This window comes from Marmota marmota, unplaced genomic scaffold, assembly GCF_001458135.2.
Source record: "Marmota marmota marmota unplaced genomic scaffold, marMar, whole genome shotgun sequence".
Taxonomy (NCBI): domain Eukaryota; kingdom Metazoa; phylum Chordata; class Mammalia; order Rodentia; family Sciuridae; genus Marmota; species Marmota marmota.
Window position 1 is genome coordinate 59,699,617 of NW_025999842.1, and position 20,402 is coordinate 59,720,018.

At 36.7% G+C, this 20,402-nt stretch overlaps 1 protein-coding gene across 1 annotated transcript in view; it reads left to right on the forward strand.

The window, feature by feature from the left end:
- Positions 1–20,402, forward strand: part of Utrn (utrophin) — a 515,860-nt gene that overhangs the window by 260,156 nt on the left and 235,302 nt on the right. Inside the window, exon 51 of the mRNA XM_048800520.1 lies at positions 11,537–11,726. Coding sequence (XP_048656477.1) covers positions 11,537–11,726 — 190 coding nt within the window. The remainder of the gene's footprint in view (positions 1–11,536; positions 11,727–20,402) is intronic.

A 20,402-nucleotide genomic window follows, 5' to 3' on the forward strand; every position in this document is an offset into this window, starting at 1 on the left:
GCCTGTCAAATAAATTAAGGGATTCATGCCCATAGTCTTCTTTTTTTCTTTCATTTGATTTTTCCCCCATTAATTATCAATCAGTCAATTAAAGGAGTATTTATTTAGCTTTTTGTTTGCTAACCTCTGTGATCAGTCCTCTGTGACCATAAATATACCAGTGCCTGCCCCCAGGAAGCTGATATTCTATAGGGGAACTATGCAGTAAATAAGAAATTAGCTGCAATGAGGGAGATTGTTTGGTAGAGGAAAAAAGGAGGTGCTGTGTAAGAGAGGGGCTTATGTGGCTTCAGTAATATGTAGAAGAATAGGTCAGAAGGTGACGTTTGAGTTGCTTCTGAAAGTTAAGAGGGAACCATCTGAAGAAAGCTCCAGAGTAAACAACAACAAATACCAAAGTCCAGAGGCAGGAATGTGTCCGGCTGAGTAAAAAGGACAGGCTTGAGATGTGGGAGGTGGGGCAGGCTGAGGGCATATCAGCAAGATGGGAAGAACATGATAGAGGGAAGACGTGCTTCAGAAGAAGAGGAGACTTTGGGGGATTAGATGTGTGGTTTGAGGAGTGGAAACCATGAAAGATGGAAATTTGTAAAAAGATGAATGCTGATATTAGTCACTGAATTGGGAAAGCTCTGGAGGTTTGGGGACAAAAATTCAAAAGTATAAAAAAGTGTGGGTTTTTTTTTTTGACATTGTTGTGTGAAATGCCTATTAGAGATCAAAATGTGTAGGTATTTTTGGATATATAAATGTGGAATTCCAATATTTTGACCTCAGATCTGAATGAGGAATTGTCAGTGTTCACATTGGATATTAAGGCTGTGTGGTTGGATGAGATGACTAGGGGCAAAGTAAAAGGATGTAGAGGAAGATGGCACTTAATCACACCTGTGAGCTTGTAGGGATTGAACAGAAAGGGGGAAAGAGCAAAAAGAATGGACAGGGAGGGGGCATTTCCAATGACAAAGAAAGAAATTCCAGGATTTTCAGGAGTAGAGGGAAGAGATTATTTCTAAGAGAAAATAGAGGAGAATATTTCTAAGGGAGAGTGATCCACTGTGTTGAATTAGGCTGGAGTAATGAGAAAAGATGACAGAGAACATCATTTGTGGAATTGTATACCTTGGAGATGCCTGCGAATTTTGGAAAAGCAAACTGAAGGCAGGGATCAGGTGAGAAGCAGACAGTGAGGGGAAGACGAGGAAGTAGAAATAATTTAGAGAAGGTTTTTGAGAAGAGAGAGATATTGGGTGATACCTAGAGGGGACCGACTCATAAAGAGAAGTGATGCACCTTTCTTTTACAAGGGGATACGCTGAGGTACATTTGCAAGCTTCTAGGAAAGATCCAGTGGAGGAGAGGCTGGTGACTCAAGTCAGTGGGGAAAGGAAGTCTTTGTGGAGATATCAAAGTAGGATCTGGAGAATTGAGTTTGGTCAGACCTGGGATGCATTTTCCTTCACAACAGGAAAAAGCAATGAGAAGATGACTACAGATGTCCGTGGCCTGGAGCCTCGGTGGTGGGAAGATGAAGGCATCTCTGTGCAAGGACTGAACTTTCTTTGTGGTCCATGTAGCGTGCTGTCAATCAGGTTGGAGGTAGGGCTGAAGAAATTGGAAGGAAGAGAATTATATGTACAGTCAGAATCTTGGCGAATGGGACAGAGAGTTTCCTGGGGAGAAATTGATAGTTACTGGACAGTGATGAGTTCCAATTTGTGATTTGTGATACATGTGAGGAGAAGATAATGTTTTTGAAGTATCCTTTAGTAATGTTCATCTACTCAAAAGCAAGTACAAAGAGTGCAAATAAAAGATGGAGAGAGAGAGAGAGAATAGGAGAGTGGAAAGTCTTTGGACAGGAGTAGAGATTGGGGTTGTATTTATAATGTGTCTAAGGTGTTTCTTTCTGTGGGTGAAGCAGTCCCTCATTAGAGTTTTGGCTTGGCAAACAGATCTTGAGTTGGATTTCAGACTCCACATACCCATTGAGGCAGTGAATAATCTTTTTAACACATGAAAGTGACCCTGAACCTGGAGTTTACTATATAAATGTCTTGTGCTCCAAAACAGTAGAGTTTTGCCTGGAAAATGGAAGAACATTTGCCTTGGAATAGCACTTGAAAACAACTCCTCACACTGAGACATAAAGCATCTAGGAATAAAAACAACAGCAACAAACTTTCATTACAAGTTGTCAGGGTGACTGATGGCCCCGAGGAAACCAGTTTCAGTGAATATAAGATACTGGATTTGATCTGAGAAGACTGTAGGTTCAGAGGAGACTGCTGATCATAGAGTAGGAGCTTTGGGGCATGATGGAACAAGGGTTTGAGGGTTGGACGTGTACAGAAGGATAGAGTAGTATAGGAGGTACAGTCCAATATTGATTGACTAATTCAATGTCAGTAATGATCTAGCTGATAAAATACATAGATGTGTTGAGATATAGCTTCTTACAAAAATTAGCCATAAATATTTATTTTCTGGCAATGAGAGCCCCAAAAAGAGTTATAGAAGGTGGAACAGGTATTGTGGGATGGAAGTAGAGGAAGTGGGGGGCTCTTCTCTCTGCTTTCCAATTGCATAGCAGTAGTAGCCGAGGACAGAGTTTCCAAAAGTCCCATGATGGAATCCTAAGACTCAACCTCTATGTAGTGATGATTGGTCAACAAAAGACCACAGATCATGGAGAATATCTACAATGACTCATGGTTCACTTTGGCTGCATTTTCCCCATAGCATGCTTTAATATATTTATTGGAGAAATGTTATTTTATTTCCAAAAGATCAAAATTACTTTGTGAAGGTACCCATTGAAATGCTTGAAGAATGGTTTCATTGTAAGTTTTCTACCTGCCACTCAAACTACTGGGGCTACTCTTTTCCATTCTAAAAGAGATAACTATATTTAAATCTCATATCACTGTAAAGGTCACCTTTTAAATACACCAAAATTTAGCAATGCATTACTGTGGGTTTCTAAGATATTCTGTTTCTATTAAAGTCTTTTAAAAAAGCCATTTGTTTGTGTTCAAGTACTCTTTTGATCAATTATAAGCACATGCACACTTGATTAAATAATATATCTTATAGCTTAAAATAGAAAATATTATTTAGCATTTTTAAAATGACATTTTAAAAAGTCCATTTTGTGGGTAGTCATATTTTATGTTACACAAATGGCCATCGGCTATTTTATAGCCTATCATAGCTGATTTTATTACAGACATCTTTTTGAAAGCTAAGAGTTTACATTTAAAAAATCCTAGTTCCCCTTAGTATAAACTATTATAAATCTGTCACCCATGGATATCCATAAATCTTTTATGGGAAGCTACTTATACTTTTGTTCGGTACCATATTTTGCACCAAAGAATCCTATAATCTGTTATTTCTTCTGTTTGAAGTAAAAATTATTTTGGCTAACAATACCCTGGTAAACTTCACATGTATCTTTTAAGTTTTCAGCCTATCCTTGTTCTTTGTGATTTATAGATTTTAAAAAGATTTACAAAAACAGTCTTCTCTGCCTTTGTCTTCTAGCCAGAAATTTCCTTAACTTAAAAAAAAAAAAATTCTTTTCCTGTAGTCATGCTCCTTCCCCTCTATTCCCTCCTTATGTTTCTCAGGATTCCCTCCAGCTCTGTTCTGGTCTTTCTTGAGCTGTAGCAACCAGGACTGCTAAATCAATGTAAAATCCACGTTGAGATTATAGACTTGTGTGAGTTCAGTGCTGGAAGTGATCTTAGAAACCCTCCCTGTTAATGCTCCAACCGCTTGGCTGTCTGCATGGTGCTCCTCTGTACCTGTTGTAACATTTCATTTATAAGCAGTGACTCTTAATGAAGCTGAATTTGAAGCTAGGGTTGAGGGTGAGATGGAAGTTCTCTTCCAGCATATTTTATACTCTTTGTGACAGACTTTATAGTTTTAAAAAGTCCTCTAAGTCTTTTAGTGATCTAGTCCAATATTTTAAAGATGCAAATAAATAAATAAATAAAAATTGAGATTTGAAATTATTTATTCTATGCCGTATAGCTAGGAAATGACAGAGGTGGTAGAATTAGGTCTTTCTTTTGTGCATGCAGTGTACAAGTAGCATTAAAGTTAATTTGTTGCCTGTGTGATAAAGTGTGTATGCATAGCCCTGAACTTCTTAACTTTAATGTTTATTTTGGGGGGTCTTAATGCTAGGATAAATTCCTTGAAAAAATTGGAAAAACCTTCAGTATACCACATTGTAGCCTTGGATCTAATTTCTAAAAAAGAATAAATGAGGGGGTAGAGGGAACAAATACATTTGAACTATGTTCTATTAGAAATTTCATATAAATTACATTAATTTTAAAAGTCAGAATACAAATGAACACATATACTCTTACTATGATTATAAACTCATGTGTGTTTGTGTGGTGCTGGTATCTCATGCAAGGACTGTGCATGCTAAGCAAGCTCTGTAGGACTGAGCTATCCCCCTGTCCTTGAATATAAATTTTATAGTGAATATTCATTATAATAATTGGATTGCTAAAAATAGAATTTAGTTTCCAGAATATTCATTAATTTAAGTCATTGATTAAGTTCGCAATAAAAAAATATCTGACATCTGGTATGTGTTCATTTAAAAACATTTTTCCAGTTGCATTATTAAAGATATTATTAAGTTGTACCACCATTTGACCCAGCAATCCCTCTCCTTGGTCTGTAACCAAAGGATTTAAAAACAGCATACTACAGGGACACAGCCACATCAATGTTTATAGCAGCACAATTCACAATAGCTAAACTGTGGAACCAACCTATATGCCCTTCAATAGATGAATGGATAAAAAAAAATGTGGCATATAAATACAATGAAATACTACTCAGAAATAAAAGAGAATAAAATCATGATAGAGTTAGAGAAGATAATACTAAGTAAAGTTAGTCAATCCCCAAAAGCCAAATGCCAAATGTTTTTTCTGATATAAGGAGGCTGATTCATATTGGGGTAGGGAGGGGGAGCATGGGAGGAATAGACAAACTCTAGATAGGGAAGAGGGGTGGGAGGGGAAGGGAGGGGGCGGGGGTTAGAAATGATGGTGGAATGTGATGGACTTTATTTTCCAAAGTGCACGTATGAAGACACGAATCGGTGTGAATATACTTTGTATATAACCAGAGATATGAAAAATTGTGCTCTATATGTGTAATAAGAATTGTAATACATTCCACTGTCATAGATAAATTAAAAAATTAATTAAAAAAAGAAAAAAATTATTAAGTTGCACATGTGCCTGCTATAAGCAAAATGAATATCCCAGTATTTCATGAAATTCATATAGATGATTAGGGAAACTCTTCTTTATTGAGTGTTTACTACATCTTGATATGTTTATGTGTTTGGTTCCTCATTATCTCCTTAAAATATTGCTGCAAAAGTAAGTGTTAGTTTATTTAAAAAACCCTTGTTGAGTTGCTACTGTGAGCAGGCCCTCTAGGACCCAGGTGCATTAATGATTCAGAAGCTTCCAGCTGACAAGAAAACAGTCTCCTTCAGTCACAATCAGAGACATTAGGAAGCAGGTAGAAAAATGGCCCCAAAGATGAGGGGATTATTCTGGACTGTCTGGCTGGGCCCGACCTCATCTGACAAATCCTTAAAAGTGAAGGAGGAGGCAGAGGGACTGGGGAAGAGAGAAGTGACGTAAGGGTTTCCCCCACCATTGTTGGTGTTGAAGGTGGAGTCAGTGACTAAGAGCCAAGGAATATGGTGGCCATTAGAAGCTGGAAGCCGGTAGGAGACAGATTCACCCTGAGAACCTCCAGGAGGGAATGCGGCTCCACCAGCAGTGTTAGACTCTAACCTATGGAAGATAGTAATATTTCTGTTGCTTTAAGCCACTAAGCTTGTGGTTATTTATTATAGCAGCATGTGAACCCTAATAGTCATGGTAAGGGATGTCATGGTGTGCTTTGAGAAAGGAACCATCAGTTTGGGAGGCATTTGCACCAAATTCTGAAGGGTCTGTAGAAGTTAGTGTGGTGGAAAGGAGATGACTGAAAGCTGGAGGCCGGAAGTGGGGCAGGTTAAAATGACTAAAATGTAAAGTTCTGAAGGTGACAGAAGCAGTGACTTTTTAGATGATTAGTAATTAGTTCATTTTTGTAGATAATATGTGAGGCTTGAGTGATAATGATTCTTGGACAGGTAAGAAGGAGCTAGATCATGAAGGACCTTGTGTGCCAACAGGGCAGATTTCTCAAGCTTTCTTGGTAGTCGTGGTGGAGCCTTGATGATCCAAAAACTCATATTCTTTTTGCTCATGTAACCAATGAAGGAGACATGTCTTACTAAAAACTAAGAGTTGTTTTTCTAGCAGTTTCCTGCAAAGTGGATATTTTTAAAGGACTATCTCTTTTTCCACTGATGACCAGGAGACAATTTGACAGTCAGTTCCCTACTTTCTAGGTTCATAACATCCCACCTGCCCCCCAGACTGTGTGACTGGCTGTTCTCTTTTCTGTGGGATCCTGACTGAGGCCAAGTGCTCATGGCCCTCTTAGCTTCCTTATCTTTTGAAGCATGACTTTGGGTTTTCTATCTTACCTGTTGGCCTCATCCTTTATATTTGTTGAGTATATAAAGGTCTTTTGTATATGGAATTCCCTGCCTGAATCTTTAGTTGTTCTTCAATGTTCGCCTTCTTTTCTCTAGTCTGGGCATTCCTAGAGTTTAATAGAGCTAATCTGTAATGATCTATTTTTCCATTAGTGGTTGTAGCAGAACCTATGAATATTCTTGAATAATAAAGGACTTTGTGGAGAGTGAAAATATCTGGCTTTACTAAACTTTACAATTACTGAATTTTATATATTGAGTGTTCATAAGACAAAACATGCCTGTTCATGGTAGATTAATTGCATGTGTGCACTCCTTTAATTATTTGCTTTCTTGTACCTTTTTGGCATGGCCTTTATCTGGTTATTCTTAATACTATTTTCTGTTGATGTTTAAAAATTGAAAATATATGGTACATGCCTGTAATCCCAGCAGCTCGAGGGGCTGAGGTAGAAGGATTGTGAGTTCAAAGCCAGCCTCGGCAAAAGCGAGACACTAAACAACTCAGTGAGACTCTGTCTTTAAATAAAATATAGAATAGAGTTGGGGATGTGGCTCAGTGTTTGAGTGCCCCTGAGTTCAATCTCTGGTACCTGCCCCCCCAAAAAAAATTGAAAATATGGGCAGGATTAGGGGAGAATAAACATCACCAAAAACAACCACTCAAATTATGGTGGGTGACTTATAAATTTTAAAAATTAAAGAAATATATGCATTTTATTACAAAATAATCAAAATGCATCGAAAGGGTTAAAACAAAATATGACGGTTATTTTCTCATAAAAGTTCCCCTCTTTTAGTTTCTTCTTTTGTCATTTATACCTTTTTCATATTCCAAATAAGTATGCTATTGTCTTTAATACATTAATGTTAGACGTTGTCTACTGTCATCCTATTTTGGTAAATATAAAGAAAATAGCTTTCTTGGGCTGGGGTTGTGGCTCAGAGGTAGAGCACTCTCCTAGCGTGTTTGAGGCACTGGGTTCGATCCTCAGCACCACATAAAAATAAAGGTATTGTGTCCATCTACAACTAAAAAAAACATTTTTTTAAAAAAGAAAATAGCTTTCTTATGCTACTATTCTCTTCCTTTTGTCACTGATTTTTTAGGTAATATTCTGTGTTGACATATTATTCTTATTCAAACATTATTAGCAGCCACGCACTGAAGTTAGCTATAATTTCGTTTCCTCTCTGTTTGCTTTGTCTGAAATTAATAACGGCCTTGTTTTTGTGTGCCTTGTTTTCTTTGCTCTTAGTGCTAATCCTTCTTACATTTTCCAATGGCCCGTCAGTATAATTTTCCACAAAGTCAATCACGTTAAGCAGTCTATCACTTCTAATTTTTTTTATCTTGTTGACATCTCTTCGGCAGTCCTGCTGCTAGGCCTGCTGCCTCGCCACCACGCCGGGCATTCCCTTTGCTTTTCACCAAGTGTGGAATCTCTTTGTCCTGGATCTTGTGTGTTTTCTTTTTTTCCCCCTCTTAGTTATTTCCTCATTTTGTTGGAGTGTGTCCTTTGTATGTTTTGTCAAGTTAAAACAAGAGCATTCAGAGTGGCGATGACAGCCCTCATCTGCTCCGGTTTGAATTCACACGGTCTCCCTGTTTGACCATTAGCATGATAGCCCCTTGTCTTCTCCAGGTGTTGGGTCTCTTCTTGCTTATATGCTCCTCATGCCTTCCTTCTTCTTGATTTGCAAAGTGAGTTTGGTGGAAGACATTCTTCAAATATGGTGTATCTGAGCAAAATACAAAGGCACATTATAAATAGATGGTCATTATTCTATATTTACTTTAATACTAGAATAAGGACTCCAAAGAATACGGAGATATGAAAAATCATTTCTGCCCAGAGTGAGTTTATAAAACAGTTGGACAGACAAGATCTAGATGAGAGTGTTTAAGTAAAATTAAGTGTGAAGTTAGATCAGAATTCAAGGGCTTTTCCAGGGAATATGTGATTAATTTCTGTATAAAGCAGAGTACTGAGTTTTATGAAAAAAAGAAAGAGTGCTGACTCTAGCTGGGATGGAATGTATTCTGGAAGAGGAGTTCTTTAATTCTTAAAGAATTGTAGGGTTTTGTTAAATGGAGAAAGTAGGAAGGACATTTTTATATGGATATGAAATTTTTATGTGGGTATAGAATCAAGAATATTCTAGAGGAAAAAAAAAGCATACCACCCTGACCTTAACAGATTGTGGGAAAATCTCGGGGTTAAAGTTGGAAAAGTAAATTGTGGATAGATTATAGAGGACATTCCATTCCAGGTGTTATGGCTTGGATCTTTAATATTCCCTAAAAAGCTTGTGTATTAGGCAATGTAGGAATGTTCAGAGGTGAAATGTTCTGCTCATCTCGGGCCCAAGACAATGGAATTGACTGACCCTAGATTGAACCTCTGGAGCCATGAGCCCCAGGTGAACTTTTCTTTCATTAAGTTGTTCCTTGTCAGGTATTTGGTCACAAGTAAAGCAATTTAAATTTATTTTGCAGTCAGTGAAACACTCTCAGAAGTTTTTTAGTAAGCAAAAATGGTGGGATGAAGTTGATGACATTCCAGAATGTCACCTGAATGGAATCATAACCTGGAGTCTTTTATGTCTGGCTTCTTGCACTTAAAATGCATTTAAGATCCTATCCATGTTGTTGCCCACATATCAGTAGTTCGTTTTTGTTACGGAGTCATATTTCAGTGCATGCATATATCACACTCTATTTACCAGTTCATATTTGGGTTGTTTCCAGTTTTAGGTCATTTTGTATAAAACTGCTGTAAACATTTGCATACAGGTTTTGTGTGGACATGTGTTTCCATTTCTTTTGGGTAAATACCTGGAGGTAGGATTGCTAGACAGCATTATAAGTGAGTGGTTAGCTTTATGACACACTGCCAACAGTTTTTCAAAATGGCTGTACAACTTTCCATTCTTATCTGCAATAATGGGAGTTGCAGTATCTCCATGTTCTTTCCAGTGTTTCATATAGTCATTGTCTTTTTTTTTTTTAAGTACTGGGGAAGTAACCTAGGGATGTCCTACCACTGAGCTACATCTCCAACCCTTTTAATGTTTTGTTGCTGAGACAGGTTCTTGCTAAGTTGCTTACGGCCTCACTAAGTTGCTGAGGCTGGCCTCAAAGTTAGCTTCCTGCCTCAGCCTCCCGAGTTACTGGCATTATAGGTGTATTCCACATCCAGTGGATACAGTCATTTTCTTGAAGTCATTTGAATCTCTAGTGATCTCATGGTGGTTTGAATATACATATCTCTAATTATCCAAGATGCAAAGCATCTTTCCATGTGCTTATTTACCATCTACATATCTTCTATAGTGATTTATCAGTTTAAGTCTTTTACTCATTTTTAAAAGAATGTGTTTATTGATGTGTAAAAAGTATACTTGTTCATTACAAATTCAAAAATGCAGAAAAATATAAATAGGAAAGGAAGCCACCTTAATTCCAAGTATCCAGAAATAACCATTTTAATATTAATATTATAGACATTTCACCCTTTTTGTATATACACTGATAAAAGGACAGGCAAGTGGGTAGATGATAAACGGATGGATGACTAGATGGACATATGGAAAATTTTATGTAAATGAGATCATAGTTGATATGTTGATTTTTTTATTGTAAAATAATTCACATTCCATAAAACTCATCCGTAAAAGCATACAATTTCACTGTTTTTTTAGTATTTCCACCACTTTTTTAAAATTATTTTTTATTTATATATGACAGTGGAATGCATTACAATTCTTATTACACCTATAAAGTATTTCCATCACTTTTAATTTCAGAAAAGCTCTCATCCCAAAGAGAAATTCCATATTCATTAAATGTCAATTTTCATTGCCCCCCCCCACTCTCTAGTCTTACACAACAAGTAACCTACTCTTTCTCTCTATGTATTTACCTGTTTTGGAAACTTCATATTAATGGAATCTTTTTGTGTCTGACTTCCTTCACTTAGCATGCTTTCTAGGGTCATCTTGTAGCATGTATCACTACTTCATTCCTTTTTATGACCAACTAATATTTTAGGTATTGGTATACCATATTGTATTTATCAATTCTTCCTGCAACTGATGAACTATTTGACAATTTTAAATAATGCTGCCATAAATGTTTTTGTGTGTACATATATTTTCCATTTCTTACCTTGAAATACCTAGAAATGTTGCTCAGTTTTTATATTGAGTTGTCTTGTCATTATGGAGCTCCTAGATATATAAAGTTTTAAATTGTGAACTTGCAGGTGTACGTATTTTTTAATTCAGGTAATCCTAGTCATTTTACTTTTGATGTAAACATAACGAAGGGTTTATAATGACTTGATTATTCAGTGTCTTCCAAATATCGTTAAATCAACTTATTGATTTCATGATGATGATGATGATGATTAATGTTAACATTTTCAGTGGGTCAAGCCCAGGGTCTCAGTCACAGTAGGTAAGTTCTCTGCCACTGAACTACACTCTGGGCTGTATATTATTGATGTATTTTTTTAATCTTAAATATTTCTTCAGATTTTACTCCTTCCTAGAATTCCTAGTCACCAATTGCATGAAAATTCATTCATATTGCCTTCTCAGTAGAGCCATCATACCAAGGTATTGACCTAAGTCTTTAGGGGAGAACTTTAATGCTCAAATATGAGAATAAATGTAGTCGTAATCATTTTATGAAATGGATTTTATTTTGTTAATATCTATATATCCCTTCTCATTTCTCACAATTGACATGATTTCTTCAGTAAGAAGTATTCTAGATATAAGTATAAATAAATACCCCAGTTACATTTGGTGACTTAAATAAAGGTGCCTTGGTGGCTGTCTGTCAATTTTTTATTTAGGGTGTGCATGATGTAGAGTGGCATCCTGTAAGTAACGGAGCTGTGCCTGTCATGCTGTTTCTTTCAGCATTGCTGATAGACAGAGTGCCTTGGAGGCTGAGCTGAGGACAGTGCAGGCCTCTCGCAGAGATCTGGAGAACTTTCTAAAGTGGGTCCAAGAAGCAGAAACCACCTTGAATGTGCTTGCGGATGCCTCTCAGCGGGAGAATGCTCTGCAGGACGGGGTCTTGGCCAGGGAACTCAAACAGCAGATGCAGGTAAGTGTGTGGAAACCACACCAGGATTTTTGTTTATGCTGTGCTTTCTGGATTCATCTACATGCAGATTTATTACTGTTAAAAGGTGAGGCTTTCACCTTATTCAGTTATGAAATCCATGTGCCCCTGTGAATAATTGGTTTCTGGAAATAAGATCTTTAAAGTGCTTTTACTTAATATTGGGGGGGGGGGGACTCCCTGTTTTATGGAAGTAATAATTGTTTATTTAGAGGTAGAGCCTCAATGCTCTTCTGTTTTCTGTCACTTTAAGCTCTATTGGAGTTAGCTTTATTGAATCCTAAATTATAAGGGCATTTTCCCTTAATATGAAATAGTTTCTTTCCCCATTCATTATAAATACTTAATATAAAAGCTACAAAAGCCCTATGGCTTGGTTTACAACTCAGGCTATTAGGCTTGAAGGTATTATTTTTATGTCTTTAGCTTGATAGCTATGATTGCATATGCAGTCTGAGGTTCAAATTTTTCTTCTACAAGAAATGTTCTAATGTAAACTCTTTTCTTTAAACAAATTTTCTGAGAAATCTAATGAAGCCCATCCGAATCTGTTTTCCACCCCAAGTCCTGCTGCTTCTGTGCCCTTGAACCTCTCATTTTATGCGTGAGTTGACCTCTTCTTGCCAATCACATAGGTCTTCTCACTTTGAACTTAATTCAAAACCTATGTCAGCAGGGAATTCTCCTTGTCTAGTATAGCTTTACACCTGGTGGCCTCTTTATGCCATGGCAGTCACACATCAGTTTGACAATTACAATTTCTGATATGCTGGTGAATATATGTTCTATTGTCGTTTGATGCATATGTCCACCTGTCCCCAGTTAATCACATGGTTCCTCAAGGACAGCAATGATGCTATTCCATGTTGTTACACATAGAGTGCTCTGGATACAAATCCTAAGTCTGAACTGACTGCTTCTCTTGGACCCTGACTTCACCTGTTCAAATTTACTATTGAAGATGGTATTTGAATCAACTCTTGGGAACTCTTTTCCCTGGACATATCCAAAAGATTGTTCTTTTAAAAAAGTCAGTGAATATGTGGATCTGGATAAAGGGTCTAAAGACTTTGTTTGAACTCTTCTTATTCTTATACTTTCTAAGTTTGAAATCATTTTCATTAAAAAATTACAGAATTTTTAAAAAGAAACTTTTTTGGTACAGGTTTATATATAGCTTGTTCCCATGCATAAAGACTCTTACTGTGTTTAACGGTTGAGTTTTTAAGATTAATTTAGTGAAAATCTGTTGACTTACATTACATTTAATTTCTTATTCATTGCACAATATATTTGTGACTTGGTAATGAGAATAACCAGGCAAGTATTGAAATTAAATGGGTTCTTTTGTCTCACCCACTGGAGTCTCATAAGGTCACTATTAATGTTAATTGATACAGTATTTTGCAATCATCTGGATGTTAGAGGTAACAGAGGGTTGTCAATGTGGGTAGATGATTATTTTTTATGATTTAAACAACAATAAGCCTGATCTATAAATGCTTATGTATATATTTTAATTTGTATGATGGTTCTTACTTCAACATATTTAGACTACGCACTTGAGTAGGTAACAGTTTATAGGCAGGGAACAGAGGAGGTTTAAAATGAACTTGATAATGAGTACCAGCAAAACACAGGTCTGCTGGAGAGTTTAATGTTGTTTTCTGATACATTTTGTCTTATTCTAACCATAGCCCAAGCTCCTTTCAATATTTAATGAATATTCAAACTATGGTAGAAATAAATTTAAATAGAAATGTTTAAAATCTTTTAAATAAAAATAACTAAGCACAGGATTACTTGTCTTAGAGCAAATAGCAACAAGAGAAAAGGCTGCTGACTAAAGCACTAAAATATAATGTATATAGTAATTGTTTTCCAGAAATAATGGTGCTAATATTGTCTGCTTAGGTTCATAGGAAGTATTAAAAAGTGCATTTTCAGGGCTGGGGTTGTGACTCAGTGGTAGAGTGCTCACTTAGCATGTGTGAGGCCCTGGGTTTGATCTTCATCACCACTTAAAAAAATAAATAAATGGAATAAAGATATTGTGTCCAACTACAACTAAAAAATAAATATTAAAAAAAGTACATTTTCAGGAGCCTACTTAAATCTGTTTATCTGAAGGTAAGAATGTGCATTTGTTATGTTTAGGAAGTTTCACATTAGGGTAATTTGTATGATTTTTTTTTCTTTCTTGCTTCTTTACTAAATGCTCTTAATTTGAAAGCATTCTCTTCATTTTATTTAAAAAAACATATTCTGTGGGTTCACTTTCAGCACCTTATTGGTAGGTGATCTTTAGAGACTTAGTATCTTTGGCTGAGTATTTTTGAGGCAAGAGAATTTTAATTTTCCTATAGGCTTACACCGTAATGATGCTCATTTGTGTGAGTGATTTAAAATAGAAACTTGTTTGGAAATGAAAGATTTGTGTTGAATAAACAAATGTGCAAAACCACTGGAAGTCTTAAATTTGTTGGAGGCGTGGTGGTGGTAGTGGGCCATCTCCATAGGCACTGTGCAAGATGGAGAGACTTTGAAGGAGTTGTGCTCCATGCACAGAACTGGTTAGACGACGTGTTCACTGTTTATGTTTGCTTCATGTCTTGTGGTTGTATTTTGTGAAGATGAAATTTATTTTATATTCCATCCAAAGTGAATCTTGGTTCAACTTTGATCGTTTGGAAACACAGTGGAACACGAAGATGAATTTCTGGATGTGTGTATACTGCCTGCCATTTTTTGTCAAGGGATACATGGTGATGGATTTATGTTCCAACACAAGATCCAACACAAGACCTCAGCAGAGGCCTGTTGGCAGGAGAAAAGCAGATCCTTTGGTGACTTGCAGGAAAGAGAACCTCCTTGAGAACTGAGCAGTCTAGACCATAAAGGGCCTTGCATACCTGGTTAAGGCATTTATACTTCAACCTGGTGGCAGTGGGGAGAAGTTAGTTGACAAGGATAGTAAGCCAGACATGAATGTCTTATGACTTCTCTTTTATAGGAATCTAGCTAATGGCATTATGAGGAATGGATTTGCACTAGGAAGAAACAACAATTGTCAGAATACATAACTCTCCAGGCCACGGGTGAGAAGGACCAGGAGAGAGGAGGTGGTAGAGGGAGTGGAGATACATGCTTTGTCAGTATGGGTCAACTGAGTCGGGGAGTACTAAAGATAAAGAAGAAGGCCTTGTGGTAGTAGAGCCTGAGGCAGGGAACACGGGAAAATTCCAGGACTGGGTGCAAGTTAGTAGGGAAAGTGAAGGGATGGCAAATTCCAGTCTGACTATATTGCAATGAGGCACTTGAGTGACATCTAGGAAGAGCTGCCTGGGACTCAACTGTTACTGTGACTCTGCATCCCAATGAGAGAATTTGGCCCAAATTTGAGAAACTATTATTTATTTATTACTTCCATGTGAAAACCTGTATTGGCTTACCAATTAGTTTATTAATTAAGATACATTTAAATTTTCATGGCCAACAGTCCAGGACATGATTTTAATTATATATTTTTAACTTAAGCTTTGTATTTTAGTAGCACCAATTAATTGAGATGTTCTGAGTCTTTCCTGGGTGACATTTTGAGGCCATGAGGCCTTTCTGGAGTGGTATAATAGGTGGCTGGTTTTGCTCTGTAACAATTTGTGTTTTAGGATTATTATATTTTCATCTCCTAGTTTGCTTTTAGCCCAGTTTTTATCCTTGTGTTCCACTGGTGCAGACTTTGTAGATTATTTTGGATCTTTCTCCATATCTAGCCTCATACCCGGCACTGTGTTTTGGGAGTAAATACTTCTCTCCTGGGAATTCACCTGCTGGTTCTGGAATGGTAGTTATACTGGTCAAGCATTCCTAATCCAAAAATCTGAAATCCAAACACTCCAAACTCTGAAAGTTTTTGAGTGCTGACTTGATGCCTCAAATGGAAAATGACACACCATGAAAGTTTGTCCCATGTACAAAATTGTTAATATATTGTACAGAATTACAATCTGGCTATGTGGATAAGGCACATATGAAACATAAAAGAATTTTGTTTAGACTTGGGTCTCATTCCCAGGGTATCTCTTTATATATTTGCAATTACTTCATCCCCAAATCTGAGAAATCTGAAATCCAAAATAGTTCTGGTCCTGAGCATTTCAGATTAGGGATACTCAATCTGTAACTTCCTATTTTTCTTAGCAACCTTATTGGTTATGATTCTCATACTAACTAGTCTACTTTACAGTTCAGTTGTTTTTAGCATATGCACAGTTATGCAACCATCACCAACATCAACTCAGGACATTTTTATCACCTTGACTGACAATCTTTTTCTCTTTAGCTATCAATCCCTTATTCCATCCCACCATTCCTTTCCCTCCACCCTAAGTAATTACTAATTTATCTGTTTGCCTACGAACTTGACATTTTATTTTGTGGACTTACTATTTTACATTATATTAATTGACAACACGTTCTGTTTTGGGCTTTAACAAATTCCATTGTTACTGTTAGCCTCACCAGAGGGAGGCAGTATAGAATCTCAGTAGAAATTTGCAGGAGTGAATACAGACCAGCAGTAGGCCACAAGATACTTCTTGATAAACACAACCCTGTAAGACCCAGTGTAGGACTTTAAGTCATTCTAACATGAAGGACTGAGGACACAGATGAAGTAAAAGAAGAGAAAGAAATCTTTGAAAACCCAGCATTTCGTTTACAGAATCATGACAACATTGGAGAGGTGCTATTTCAGCATTGCCCAGGTTATTAGTCTGAGCAGGATTCTGATGGGAAACATCTGGGTTCTATTTCTGGCTGTGCTCTTTGACCCAGTCATTTAATCATCTTGGGTTAATCTGCTCATCTCTTAATGGCACTTTCCCCCAATTGATGTTGTAATGCTATTCAAGCTGCAGTAGAAAATGTGTCTCAAATATGTATACAACACACATAAAATACCCCAAAATTCTGTTCTGGCTCTTTGTATGATATAATTGTGGTCTTATATTTTGTATTCATAAAATTAGAACAGCTTTATGGCAAATAAAATGAGATCATGAAGATGCTGTCAAAGGGGAAATGTGGGAATTTGGAATGCTCAGTAGTCAATTAGACTTTTTTAGAATTATTATTCACTTTGCTGTTTAATTAGATGAGTCCTAACCTATTCCGTTTCTAATGGGGGCTTTCCTCCTAGGCAGTCATGTGGGAGCCAGTGTGGGATGGCTCTGCATCTAAGGTATCTTAGGTAAAGCCACGTACTCCTTGCAAATATGTCTTGTTTTTAGATGGTGTTGTGCTGAGACCTGTATAGAGGTGATTTATTGGCACTTAGTATACACAAGCGCAATCCTTAGAGTCAGGTACCCCTCTGCTCTTCTCAAGATTTCAAACAGGATCTGCTGTTCACTCATTCCACAAGCACAGCCTGAGCTGCATTGAGTCAGTAGTGCACGCATCCCTCTTTAGAGTGCCAGAGTGAATGCCACTCTGCCTCCTTCTATAAACCAGCTCCCAGGCATGCACCGTGGTGGTGGTGGCGGCGATGTGTTGAATCTCTGTTCCCTGGGGACGTCTGCTTTGTATCTGCGGCTTTAATGTTTCACTTAATATCCTCTTTGGCTACTGAGCGCACTCCTCCCCAGCAGCCGGCAGCGCTTGGCTGCCCGACAACTTGCTTCATTTCTGGCCACGCTGGGCTGAGCAAGTCCTGGCTGTGAGCATCTGCTGGTGGGCCGTCTGGGTGGCTTTTGTCTGTGTTTTTCAAATTGAAAAGAAGTTGAAGGAATACCAGCCTTGTTTCCCCCAGAACCTAAACCCCTGTATCTTTCAAATGCATTCCTGGAAACGAGCATGCTCAGAGAACTGGCAAATCATTGTCCAGTGACCGGGAGGAAATGATCGTTGCTCTTCATTTATAATGCAAATTCTGAGGTGTCTCCAGAAGTGTGGTAAACTTAAAATGATGGCTGTGGTGAGAACGTCTCTGCAGAAAGTTGTGGTTTTGTTGCATCGTTTACAAAGGATGGCAGTTTCTTCTCCTCGGTATCAGAAGCTCTGTAAGGTAACTGAGTGATTGAAAACAGGGATCTTGGGTGCTGACAATTCTACCTTTTCTTGGGCTTGCAAAACTAATTTTTCAGGTTCTTATCAAGGCAAGATTCCCTTTCTTAGTAACTGACTGTAAAAAGCTGTTAAGATGAATTGCTTAATTAAATTTTGTTAAGACTCTGAAACAAGAACTGTTTCATTTTGCAGTTGACACAATCTTGTCTTCTGAGATGGACTAGTGAACTGTTTGGAGAAAATATGGTCAAACTATATTCGTTAAGACCTGTTACCTCTGGGGTACTTTGCAGGGTCTTGATATTAAACGGCACATTAATCTTGGGCAAACTTCAAAAAGATTAAAAGACCAGCTTAAAATAATCTTTCAATAGATTGCTTAAAAATGTCCATCTTTTTGTAGCTATTTTTTTTTCAATTTAGAAAATTAAAACACATTTAAACACAGGCTAAAACCCATTATGAAACATCACCTGTATTTTGGGGATCTCCATATGTTATAGTTAAACTTGAACTTGATTTCATTTGGACAGGTGGATTATGTAGAGTTTTTGGAGGCAACTTGTTTGACAGTTATAAATTTCTAATACTATGTCAGTAGTCAGTACTACTAAAGATAAACCATTGAACAAGCTCCTGTATTTTTTAAAATTAGCTATTGTATTTTTTATTATTGTTTTATGTCATTGGTCATAGTGTATCATTACTTTTGTCAATAATTAAGTAATCTGATATAAAAGGAGAAGATTCTAACAGGAATGTTGAGGCAATTTGTAGACCACTGACTACATATCCTTTCTTCCTATCAGATTCTTAGTACCATTCTTAAGAACCTATCTTGTTGCTCTGCTAGCTGGCCAAACTCATTTGTAATTAGAAAAACTACCTCCCAGGCAGTAGTATTTTTCTGATGATACAAAATATGACCTGCCTAAGCACCTAAGCTGTGCTTATTATATGGCAGTGGACTGGCGGGGGAAGCAGTATTGTATTGACTTTATCATAATATCTTTTTATTTTGTATTTTGCATAATTAAATGTATTTCATCTGGAAATACTTCTTTAAAAAGTTTTAGGAGACAGATTAAGATAATGGGACATGCTTTGCAGGAATACTTGGAAATGTTTTCATTTATATAAGTCATTTCAGAGATTGCCACTTATTAATTTGGTCGTAAAAGTTTGTAACTAATTATTTCAATGTGTCATGCTTTTATCCACTTCCAACAATCAATGTATTCTGGTAAAACATTTTCATGAAGAGGCAATTTTAGTAACAGAGAAGAAAAACTCACTCACTAATACATCTTGTTGTTGTTTTTTTCTTTTTAACTACTACTATGAATATAGAAAACATTTCTTTATAAAGCTAGGTCATTTTTCTCATCCATTTGTAAGAGCACTTCCACAAAATCAGAGATTATTTTTTCAAGTCATGTGACCAGGGTATTAAATTAAATCTAAGCATGAAGCAGAAGTCAAGTGCTAAGGAAAGTTGCTAATTAGTTTCTAAGTAGACCCCCATATAAGTACAAGTTACCGAAGTCATTGGGTAAGTTACCTCCCATCAGAAGTACTCTTTAGGAAGACTTCTTGAGATTCATAATGGCCTAAAGATGCCATTAAAATTTAAATGTTTAGAGTAAATACTACTTTTTACTTTTATGAAATTTGAATTTTTATTATTTGCAGTTGAAATGTTATCTTTCACATATTTTCACATATGGGAGATTAATGACTGCTCAGGTAATGCAATGAGAAATGCACAATTCCAGCACTTTCCAGCAGGTGTCAATGTAAGGCAATGATATATGAAATTTTGGCTAAAGAACTGAAAATCCAGATTAGGAAGTGGCACGATTACCATGAAATCAATGAGCTAGTAGCAAGTTTATTTATTTGCCTGGTTATATTTTAAAAATTGATCTTAGTTATTGAACTATATCAATTAGTCTGACATAAATGAAAATTTTAGTTGCAGAATTGCATATTAATTGACATTTGCCATCTCATAAGTATCACATAAGTATCTGTACCAACTAAAAATACTTAATTGTATTTTAATAATCAGTACTTCATGAATGGTACTTAAAATTCTAAATGGGTTTTGGTACTCAATTGCTTTAGGACACTATACTTCTTTCCCCCTTAAATTGTAAAGGCTATCATGACTGTCTCTCCCTATACCTCCTACATTCTCTAAATTTGGTTTCTTACTAAGGGAATTCTATAAATTTCAGCATTTTGCCATAAAAATATAGAGGCAGCCCATTGTAAATACATTTATAGACCGAAATGAATGAGAAAAAAAAAACATCGCATAATTTAAGGGAAATGACTATTTTAAATTCATGTTGGCATTCCAAAATCTAGAGTCTGTTCGTATCTCCTTTTGCATTCCTCTGTAGGATCTCTTTTTACATATGATGTGGAATTCATGTTATCGATCAGACTTTTTTCCTCAGTGGCACCTCATCTTTCTTTGCTTGTTTTAATACGTCTCTGGATTGTCAGCTGATAGTTTATGGGTTATACAACTGGAAATTTGTGTACAATATTCTCATTTTGTGTGTCTCCCCCCCCCCCCCC